The 11,315-nt window shown below is 40.3% G+C and overlaps 1 protein-coding gene across 1 annotated transcript in view; it reads left to right on the top strand.

The window, feature by feature from the left end:
- Positions 1–4,121: 4,121 nt before the first annotated feature.
- The window catches only part of NBEAL1 (neurobeachin like 1), an 80,786-nt gene continuing 73,592 nt past the window's right edge, over positions 4,122–11,315 (top strand). The window contains exons 1-2 of the mRNA XM_054173777.1: positions 4,122–4,216; positions 4,766–5,063. Of these exons, the coding sequence (XP_054029752.1) occupies positions 5,013–5,063 (51 nt within the window). The 5' untranslated portion in view covers positions 4,122–4,216; positions 4,766–5,012. The remainder of the gene's footprint in view (positions 4,217–4,765; positions 5,064–11,315) is intronic.

Below are 11,315 nucleotides of genomic sequence, written 5' to 3'. Positions count from 1 at the left end.
TTTTGTTTCAGTAAGAATCCCACATCTAGCAGCAGTTGAAGCTTTCCTAAACCTATTTGCCTTTAGTTACTTCCTTTCATTTGCATCCTTCTCTAAAGCAGGAGAAGACAGGCTCCTAGTTGCTATCTCAGGTTTTCTCAGGACAGCCTTACCCTGTAAGCTGAGAAGCTAAGTTGAGACAGATCACTATAGACTACCAACACCTACTCATCCTTAAACTTTGGTTGCTGCCATGGTTTTTTTACCCATGACACTGATTGCTTTCAGCAGCTGTGCTGGAGATCCAGATCTGCTGAGTACTGCAACATAATGAAATAATTAATTAAAGAACTTCTTAACCAAAGCAGAACCATTTGAAATGCAAGTATGGCAGCTTCACCGATCACTATCAATAATATGGTGGACAGTAAAGAGTGGCTTACTTACAGTGAAAAAGCAGTTTTGGTGGAGGAAGGAGAACACTTTTACAATGAAATCATGTGCAGTAACAACCAGTGGCTTCAGGCATCTGCAAAATAAAGAGAGCTGTAGTAGAGTGTAAACCTGCTAGCTCTAGCATAGCTCACCTAAATGATAGCCGTGGAGAGAGGCAGTTCTAAGCCTGAACATCCATCCATGAATCTTTACTGGCTGTTAGAGCTTGTAATAATCTAGTCAGACCAAAGCATATAAACACTATATATTTAGTTTAGAAGAGTCTTTAAGATGTACCCTACACAAGAACCTTCCTAGTGCAGCTACAAACCTAAGGCCTCTGGTAAGGGAGCCTATGCTGCAGAACAGAAGCAGAACACATCAAGTCACTGCTTGGGCCTTTTACACAGCAGGAGATTCATTATATTGAAGACCCCCTGTGGAAAGAAGCTGAAAGGACAGAGAAGGACAAAAACATTCACCATGGTCCCAGGCCACCCTGGGGTAAATTCCTTCCTGAATTTAAGTCTGTTGAATGGCTTAACCCTGCATATGTGAAAGCAGAGCAGCCAGGGGCCAGAGTGACTTAATGCTATTAGCCATACCATCAGTTCCCAGCTTTAGCTGTGCCAGTGTCCAACGCTTTACATGAAAATAACTAAAATCCATAGATACCAGCTTACGTGTCAAGAGACAAACAAATTCCTTCCTATTTCCAAATTTTGCAAACAACAAGCCCTGAACTTGTTGAGGTACAATGTGAATAGATAAACAGAAGATTAAATACTAATTAAGCTTGCTGTTTTACCTAACAGAACAACTTCACACTCATTTTGTACAAGCACAGCCAGAAAAACTCAAGGAAAGATGATCCTGTGCTACCTTCAGCAAAATACCATTTCAGAGGCCTGGGCATCTTGGAAGAGCCAGCTTGCTCCTTTCCAACAGACACATAAAATGTGATTTCAGGTCAATTTGATTTCAATGTCTAGAAACTAGTATCCACAAAGTCCTATTAATATCTGTAGCAGAAGCTGTTTTGATAGTGGGAGTTTTACATGCAGCTGCAAAGACCACTTGCTTAATTAGAATGTAAATATTACTCCTTGCTTCTGTGCAAGGGTCTGTTTAAAAAGGAGGATGGAAGAATTGAGAAGCAGGTTCACTTCTAAGCACATTTCAGGTCTTCATTGTTAGTAAACAAAGCATTAGCCCTAAGACATCAAGAAAAGCCCCGGATAAAAGCTTTGTCATATACCTATCTCAGCATGATTTTTGCTGGCCTGGGGCACAATCTCAGGAGAAGCCTTAGATCCAAACAACAGGTTTGAGAATAGATATATGTGAAAGTCATATACAGATGTTTGTCTTTTTCATGTTTCTGCAGAAAATAAATATAGCTTAACAGAAGTATTATTATAAGGTGTGTGTTTTTTTCCTGCCATTTCAGAGGTCACTGGACTCAAAGCTGCAATCCAATGCAATTAATTCTTTTGATGAATCTTTGTCTAACCTCAAGTTCATGCCTTATCCCTATCAATATGCTTCTCTATCCATTCTGTTACCTGAACTTGCTGACTGACAAGTTCAGTCCATAGTAAATTGACTGAGTTACTACTGAAGAGAGATGAAATACAAAATCACAAGTAGTGAAGAAAGTATGAGAAACAACCACTGTTGTGAACAGATAGTTACAAGACAGCAGCTAAGTGACAACTAACACTGCCTACCTAGCTATATAAGTTCATGGAACAACTGGTACATGATTATGGAAAAGAATGTGATGAAAAGTTTAATAACTACCTTTCACAGCTGGACCAATCCATAAACACTCACACTTTACAGTACTTGTACATAGCTGCTAACACTTTTTACATCCTCCCTTCTTTGACTTTCACCTCCTTACCTGAGTCTTTATGAAGTTAAATACACTGAAATATAAATTTACCTAGAATTATATACCACCTCTGGGTATAAAGCTGTAGGCACCTTACTTCACTGCTTCTCTCATTATGGATCATATTTGCATGTGAGAAAGAACTCACAGGGAATACTGAATGTCTGTCTGTACCAACAGCAAGAGTCTAAACTTGACCTACATCCAGTGATGCAGATAGCCATAAGCCACCTTAATACAACTTCATAGTAAGCTACCTGGCTTAGGAAAAACTCTAGAAGGTCAGACCAGGAGACCACTCACTCTGTATAACACATGAACAGACTGTGCTGCTACAAACCACAAAAGCTTTACTTGCCCTCCAGAGCACCTATATATGGTAAGAACTGCCTGTGAAAGAAGCAGTGACAGCCTAAGCCCACTGAGATAACTGTCACTACAACTCCAGCAGAGTGGAAGCTGTTTGCTTTATAGTCTTTGAGCAACCTACTTATGTGGGCAGCAGCATTTCACAAGAAAGGAGTCTCCCACCTCTATCAGAGGATGTTTTAATATTGTTTTACTAGAGCTTGCTGCAGGATTTCTGTATGGGGGAGCAGCTGCTATCATTTGCAGAAGTCAGTAATGCAAGAAAGTAGACCAACATCTCAAGGAAGGACCAGGATTGGTACATGTCTTTACTTGGGCCCGACTACTTCAAAGGGAGCAAGTTGTAAGAGAAGTTTGAAAAAGGCTATTGTTTAGTCTAGAAAAGGCTGTAAGAAGATACAATACAAAAATTGTAACTCAAAAAACATACTACAAGGAACTTCCTTTTCCCATATTACTGTGGAAGGGACAAATAGCAGTGGATTGCATTTGCTTGAACAGCGATGAAGGTTGACTTTTAGGGACCAGGTCCTAGCAGTAACTCAAGCTTTGAGATAAGTCCTTCAGGGAAGTCATGATCTCTTCTGTTTCTGGAAGCTGTTCAAAGAGAGGGCTTCAGTGTGATTTAAACATAGCAGTTCCTGCGCTGGAAAGAGAGCTGGACTCTGAACTCGTGGGTTTTTTTTGTGATGGAAAAAATTATGTTGCAACCTCAAGGCAGGAGATTATTGTGGCTAGCAGCAAGTACCAGAGCTCATGTACCACACAACTAAAAATAATTTTACAGACTCATTTTTGTCAGAGTCCCTCCATCCATGCTAGGAACTATGTTTAGATACTGCAGTAAAAAAATATTTCTCCCACTCCTTTGATCCACAAGATACAGCACTAAGCACTGATCAGCCCTTAAATTTCTCCAGGGAAACCTCACTCATTTTCTAAACGCAAGACGCATATGCAAAGGTATATTGCAGGGATTGACTCCGAATTGTGTATGTGTACAGCCACGCTCCTCAGGCTAGGTGCACAGGCCTGTGGAACATATAGAAGTGTATGCTTGATAACTTTTAGCACTTGTAAGGCAGCATGAAGGTTTCCTGAGGTGCTCTGCCCCACAAGGGCTGGGAATGCCAATCCCCGTGCAGCAGAGGGGCTGGCTGACTGACGGTGACCTGCTGCTCCCCCGAGGGCTGTGGAATGGCATCGCCGATGGGAATGCCAGTAGTGTCCCCGACCCAGGCGAGGGCCTTGGCGATTCACCAGAGCTGCCATGTGGGCGTTGGAGAATGACCCCGGCCCTCCAACTACAAGGCACACTCTAACCCTACCCGCAGCCAAGATGGCGCCCGCAACCTCCCCGCCTCTGGGCGGCGGCCCGGGGCGTGTACCGGAATGCAGGCGGGGCGGGCAATGTGGCAAAGCCTGCCCCCCTCCGCCGCCCGGCTGCTGCGCGGCGTTGCCCGGCCGCCACCCGCCGTGGCCAGGGTAGGCTAGGGGGAGAAGCCGCAGGGGGAGCAGGGAGAGCTCGAAAACACGGTAGGTGGCGGCGCGGGGCAGCTGTTCTCACCCGGGAATGGGCGGTGGGGCAGCGCAGGGTTTCTCCTGCTCCCGCAGGGGACGGGAAAGGCTGCGGCTAGCGTCTCTGACTGGCCAGCCGCTTATCTGCGGGAGACGCCGGTGCCTGGGCCTGCCGGGCTCCGAGGCCGGCTGTGGAGCTCGGGGGTGGGGAGAGTAGGGCGGTGGTGGCGGCTGTCACTGCCGGGCCGGGGCCTCGGCTGATGAGGGGCGGCCGTCCTCCGGCGGCGTGAGGGTGAGCCACGTTACCACCGCTGCGTCCCTGCGCTCTTGGGACTCCGGCGTCCCTTCTTAACTGTCCTGCGGCTTCCCCTGCTCTGGCTCCCTGCAAAATAAAAGAGAGTGCAGGGAAAATTGGAAACCACGCTCCTCGGTCTTAGGGGTAATCATATCAAAGACGAAAGCAATGCAACCTGCCACCGCGTAATGCCCGGTCGTCTGTGGGCTTTAAGTACGGATTTATAATTTCTTCCTCCACCAAAGGCCTGAAAGGCATGTTTTCACTTTCAGAGACTAAAACCGAAGCAGCGCTGGCGAAGAACGGACATGCTTGACACTTGTCTGCAGCTACTTGTGTTGTGCTACGTTGTTTACCTGAAAAGGAGGCACTGACACTCTGTTTTTATATCCCTGCCTTCTCGGCTTACGATATAACTGTAATAATAAAGTGAAAGCTGCGAGAACAACACCTGGAAACTGAGCATGATAGGATCTTAAACAAAAGTAGCTAGTGTCAACGGAAAGGGGAACGGAAGGAATGGCATCCCGAGAGAGGCTGTATGAGCTTTGGATGCTTTACTGCAGTAAGGTAAATATTTGGTGGATTGTGGTGTTCGTGTGTCATTTTCGTATTTTGTTTGGAACTCGGGTATTTAAAATGTATCTATAACATTTAAAACTTCCCCCCCCCCCCCCCCCCTTAGAAGTTAGGTAGACTTGCCTAGCTTCTGTAAGGATATAACTCCATTTCTTAGCCTGCAACCTTATCTCTTGTTTTGCTGTTCAGGTTGTGGGTTTTTTTTTGAGGTGTGACTTGCACAGTGTTCATAGTTTAGTTAAGCAGTTACTGTAGCTATGTCTTTTAACTATGGGAATGCATATTGACATTGTTACTTGTTTTATAGAGTCATGGTAGTAAGATGTATTATATTAATTTAATTCACCACTGTTTAGTATTGACTTTTATCCTTTTGGTTTTCTGTTCAGCTCCAGTTTCATTTAAACTATATTAGCAAAAACCTTAAAGAGCAGATTTCTTATATCACTCCTGAGCCTTTGCCAGTTGTCACCACAACATCTAAGTACTCCATTAATAATAATGACTTTCCTTAACCTGGCAGGAATGTTATTAGAATACTGTCCTGTCTCCGTTTTCATTTTACAATTGCTGCTCAGTATGTACACAAATTGGATTGCAGATTATCAAAACCGGTATCTGTAAAATAAAACACATATGAAAAATAACTTTGAAGACAGAGGAAAGGAGTGACTTGCTGTCATATAGGAACTCAGTGGCAGTGTATAGCTTTTGGTGATCTTATATTCTGGATTGTTGTTTGGTGTGGTGTTGGGGTTTTTTTGTTTGGTTTGGTTGTTTTGTTTGGGTTTTTTTGCAGACTCATGCTTCATATGTATCAGTGTTTCTTTGACTTTTCAAACCAGTAGGACATTAACGACAAATGTTCTCTTGTTCTTCCCAGTTAATTTCTAGAGCAGGCCTTTCTCAACAGCATAGAATGTGAGATTTCAAGTACAGACCATCTTAACAACTCAAGTGTGTAAAGCATTGGAGGGCATTACACAAAGTCTTAATTGTAGATTTTCTTAATTTTTGTGTGTTTGTAATCTTAATTCTCTATATGTAGTTAAAAATCAAACTAGCAAAAACATAACAGCATGGTATGACTTCTTACTGCTGTGCACGTGGGTAATGTGCTGGGTTGAAATGTATCTGCATAGTCCTTTTGCCTTTTAAACTGCAGTAATGCCAATGGCAGGAGGAAGTGAACTAGCACTGGAGGAGATGGATGTTTTGCCAGTGAGTTCATCAATATGAGAACAAAGACACTTGGAACAGACTCAGTTTGAGGAAGCAGGGCTGCAGAGATGAGCCATGCTCTGAATTTCTTTGCCTGGACTCTCTGTCTCATTTCTCCCTAGTTCTTTTTAAAATTATTGTCTGTCTTATACCTTCTCCTTCTTTGTTTGAACTTTTAGTTCAAGTTGGATGCTTTCCAACTCTGTGTTGTCCGCATGCAAGCAGGAAGTTTGCATAAATAAAGGAGTACTGGTTAAAATGTGTTCTTTAGATCGCTTACAAGATGTTCGGTTTCTTTATGGGAATGAGGCATACTCGGTCTAGTCAGCTCTCAGGTGGTGGAGGATGGACTATTTAAAAAAAATATTTTTTTTGATTATACTTGGCCTTCATAACTTGGTGGTGATATTTTTGTCATTTTTCTTTCCAGACCCATATATTAAGAGCATGATTAGGTGGTTCACAGACTGAGAAGGACTTGTTCTTAAGTAGGAAAATATGTTTTTAAAATACAGCTCATCTTTGAATTTGAAGGCAACTAGAGTGACTCCAAAAAAGAACACTAAACTTTCTCAAAAAATGTTTGACACAAACCAGCTTTTTTATATCTTTCTTATCAACTTGTTCAGGTTAAAATGGTACCTCATTCTTCTTGAGACAGGCAAAGCAACTGAGGAAGCTTGTCTTAGGATGTACAATGTTGTGAAGCCTTATTGTAAACTAAATTGTTCAGTCATTTAGTGAAAACATCTGTGTGCTGTGCTTCACTCTCCTTGGAGCATCTATCACAATGGGAAAGTATAGTAATAAATAATCACTAGTGACAGGATATGGTAGTTGAGGGGAAAGTGGTTTTGTACCTGGAAGTGCCTGAAGTGTAGTATCATAGCCTTTGTGTTGCGCTCTCATGACTTTGTTGTGGCTGACATGCTGGGAAGGAAAGCTGGGCAATTTCTCTGAACTACAAAACCTGCTGGAGCTCACAGTTGAGTAAGGTGGGAATTTGTTGTGCCACAAATCTCAAGTATTTGGCTTTAGGTTTTGCTGCCTTGTTAACTAAAGAAACAATGAAACCCAAGCTGGTTTTTTGTGTATGATGCTTCAAATTATTGCTTATAATTAGCCTTGTCTGTCTTGCCGTTTTAGATAATCAAGTCCTTTATGATTGTATGTTAAATATAGCACCCTGCGCTGAAGCAGCGGGACTTTCATTGCTTTAAAATGATGAATGATGCTGTGTTACGGTGTTACCGTCTTACCCTCTATCCTGAGTCATGACTTATGTCATGACTTGTGACTACTTGACATATCTGACAGCAACAGGTGTCAGGTGAACAATTACTTTTGTGCAAAGTAACTTTAGGAAGGCATTCCTCTATTTTAATTTCCCCTCATGCTATTTAGAAATTGGAGATTTGGTCAGACATTAGCATGTGACTAGGACCTCTGCAGAAACGAAAAGTTAATTTTTAGTTGGTATGCAGTTGGTTTTCATCTGGAAGTTTGTAATCCAAGATTAGGGTTTAGATTGTATTTTCTTGTTTCTGTTCCCTTAAAAGCTTTTCTCTAGGGCATTATCTACAAAAATGCAGGTAATGGCTTGCTGTCTAAGATGCCTGTGAAAGTAATAGCCAGACATGATTTAGGATGTTTCAGATGTTGCATAGAAGCAGTTTAAAAAACAACTGTATCACAGCATTGTATTGTTCTTAGTCTAAGACGTTCCTGCCTTGAAATTTTTTTTTTAATTTCTTTTTATGATAGTGTCAAACTTTCTGCAAAAAACACATTGTTAAGGATACAACTGGCTGGCACGTTTTTTTGATAACTTTCAGTTTAAAATGTTTAGTTGTTTTTTCTGTCGATGTACAGTGATGTTATTCCCTTGAATATCAATACAAACGTAAGCTGCTCTCCTCTTACCCAAATGTTTGATTGTGTGCATTTTAAGATAATTGAATTATGTGTAGAATAGGAAACAGCTGTTTTCTGAAGAGGAAATTTTCTCCAGTAGGCTAGGTAGACAGTGGTGGTATGAGAAATACTGATTGTTGGTTCAAGGCCTTTAATAACTTACACAGGAGTATGGAACGGTTCATATATAAGAGTGTATGCAGCAGATACATTAAAATGCATTACTAACATAATTGTACAGCAGAAAAGCTCTTTTAGGTGAATTGAAGCAGTCTGGGAAAAGGACATGCTTTCATGTGTCCATGACTGAGGTGGTCTTTACCAGTTTTGTCATGTAGCCTTAGACCAGCTTGGCTGTGATAGTGTTGTGATATTAGCTGATTTACCTTTTCTTAGATGTTAATTTTATATTGGTATAGAAAATATATCTGTGGTTTCTAATCCTCTGAAGTAACTGTTACTACAGATTCAACTTGAAGAGATTCAATCTTTGACTTATCTGTAAAACATAAAGAGTATTTCATCTCCCCCAGTTGTTCTAATAGGTATGTCAGATTCTTAGACATAAAACATGTCAGGATTTCTGATATTTTTTTATTTTACTCAGGAAGTGATCAGATACCCTGTTATATGGAAAGAAATTATTCTTTCCTATCTTAAAGTAAATCGCCAATTGCTTTCATGTGGGGTTTCAGTCATAAATGCACCTCAGGAAAATTTCAGTTTTTATTGTATTACAAGGAGTCTGAGTTTTTTCTTACACTCTCTTCTTTAGTAAAGCTCTGATTTAGTTCAAACACTGCTGTTACCTTGTAAGTGATATAATAGGTTGAGGGGAAAGCCATGAGTCTGCTTTTCAGGCAGGTTATAGCTTATGCCTCATACTTCAAAGAGGGAACATACAACTTGGTGCCAATACAGTTGGGACTCTTAGTGTTACCAGTCCTAAAGCTAATCATAATGTTCTGGTCCTTACTGATGCAGGCAGCTGAGACAGACACATCACTTAGTGTGTTAAGAGCAGCAGACTTGTTCAAGATGTCATCTTAAATGGACTCTCTTACATTGTGCTGTATTTTTTTGGTGGTGTTTTGTTGTGCTTTATTTTGTTTTTACAAAATCTGATTCTATTGAGATAAGTATATTGTAGTTTCTCTCTGGCATAGTGAGGGATATCTATAGATTATAAATACCTTCTAATTTAATAATTTTAGCATAGAAAGAGCTGTGTTACTTTTATGTGGAGAGCATTTTATAGTACTTCATTGAAAGCAGGACAGAAAACAAAACTGTTGCGTGTGATTTATGCATTGTCTGAAAATGTCCAGAAGTGGTTAAAATGAGTTATTTTGTCATCTGGCATCCTTATAGGCTGCCTTACAAGAATCAAATGAAGACCTGAAAGAGAAAGTAAGTGGTCTTGGGAGAAATCATGGTTTGTATGTTAGACAGGAGCAGACCACTGTGATGAGTAAAGTGCTTCAAACTGGTGTGCTAGCAGTGCAAGCTTTTCTATAATAGCTGGCTTTTGCTATCAGAAGACTGTTGCAATGCAAATACTTAAAAGCTGAAACTTTGCCATATAAATGTGCATTGAATTGGCTTGAGTTAAACTTCCATTCACATTACAAGGTCATTCGAGTGAATGTGTACTCTGTGCTGTAAGTGAGAAGAGTTTGTGAAAGAGAATAATTTCCATTCATTCCCTCGTATGCTAATACTAACATAATGTGGAGAACTGAGATAAATTTATCCTTGAACTGTGAGAATAAATGTATGTCTTTGGAACCTTTCAAGAATGTGCTCCCTGGGATGAATTTTGTTAGCAGCAACCACCTTGTGTTGGCCACACCAACATAAAAGGAGGGCGCTCTTGGTAGTCAAAAAACTTGTCTTGGAGCAAAAAGATACCAGTTTTCTCAGTGTGTGATGTCACAGTCTTGCTAAGGTGACCTACCAAGTGGCTGTCACTGACAAAAGGGTTATTGTCAGTGTCCCTTCAATGACTGTTTTACAAAGTACTGCCTCCCAGACAATATTTTATAGTTGGCTGACTCCCTCTATCACCTATATCAAAAGATTGTGGTATTTAATATGAGGATCATCAAATGACAGCAAGTATATACTTTCCAAACAGTATTATGAAATTACCAGGGATGGTTGATCAGGGTCTATTAAACAACATGAGGTGTTCTTTGCAAGGGTTTTTAACCCCTATCCCTGTATAAAATTAGAGAGTATTTGTAAATAAACTAAAAAAAAAAAAAAAAAAAAAAAGATCAGATCAGGTTTTAGACATGACTATTGTAGGACTGCATAAAGCAGTATGATTGAACTGAACTGTTCACCTAAATCATGTTGTAGCTGTGTTTATCAGAGGAGCGTTGCTTTAGCAAAATTAGCTTAGTCACAGTAAGAGACATGTAATTTGTCAAGAATATATTTTTTGACATTAAACTGTAAGGCCTGTGTGAAACATTGACCTTTGCATCCCAAATATGATCTCATCCCAACTTAGCTTGCACTTGTCTTCTTTCTTTTGCAATTGCTGATTCGTCAGTGATTCACATCACGTCAGTATATATTGCCTTTGTTACATTACATAAAGAAGTATTCAGCTTACAGCTAGATGAATGCTTGAGCAAACTAAATGTTCAGTAAAAGAAGTTGTTCATAAGTCATTTTCATGTAAATTCATGCCTCTGCTAAAATTATCGAGTGAAGACTTATTAAACAATTGCTGTGTAAAATATCTATACTGCAGATTGTTTTAAATACATCTCTGCATTCTGAGCAACTGTAACTTGTAGAAGAGCATGTCACAAGTCACTTGTGGCCATCTATACGAAAATACTTTTTTTCCTCTGCCTTTATTTATGAGATGCTGAGCTAAGAATGGATATTGAAGAACAAGAACAGTTGGTCTTGAATTCTGTATTTACTATCTACTATTTGAAGAGATGTCTTATAGTCAAAGAACTAACACAATTCCAATAGTTACAAACAGAGTACTTTTCATATAAATAGTGTCTATATGGGAAATCTTGGTCTCAATTTACAGTAGCTGTTACATTCTTTAATTGTGGATTGGGGTGAACATGTGCTGAT

This window comes from Dryobates pubescens, chromosome 2 (assembly GCF_014839835.1).
Source record: "Dryobates pubescens isolate bDryPub1 chromosome 2, bDryPub1.pri, whole genome shotgun sequence".
Classification (NCBI taxonomy): domain Eukaryota; kingdom Metazoa; phylum Chordata; class Aves; order Piciformes; family Picidae; genus Dryobates; species Dryobates pubescens.
This window is presented reverse-complemented; position numbering and strand designations above follow the sequence as displayed.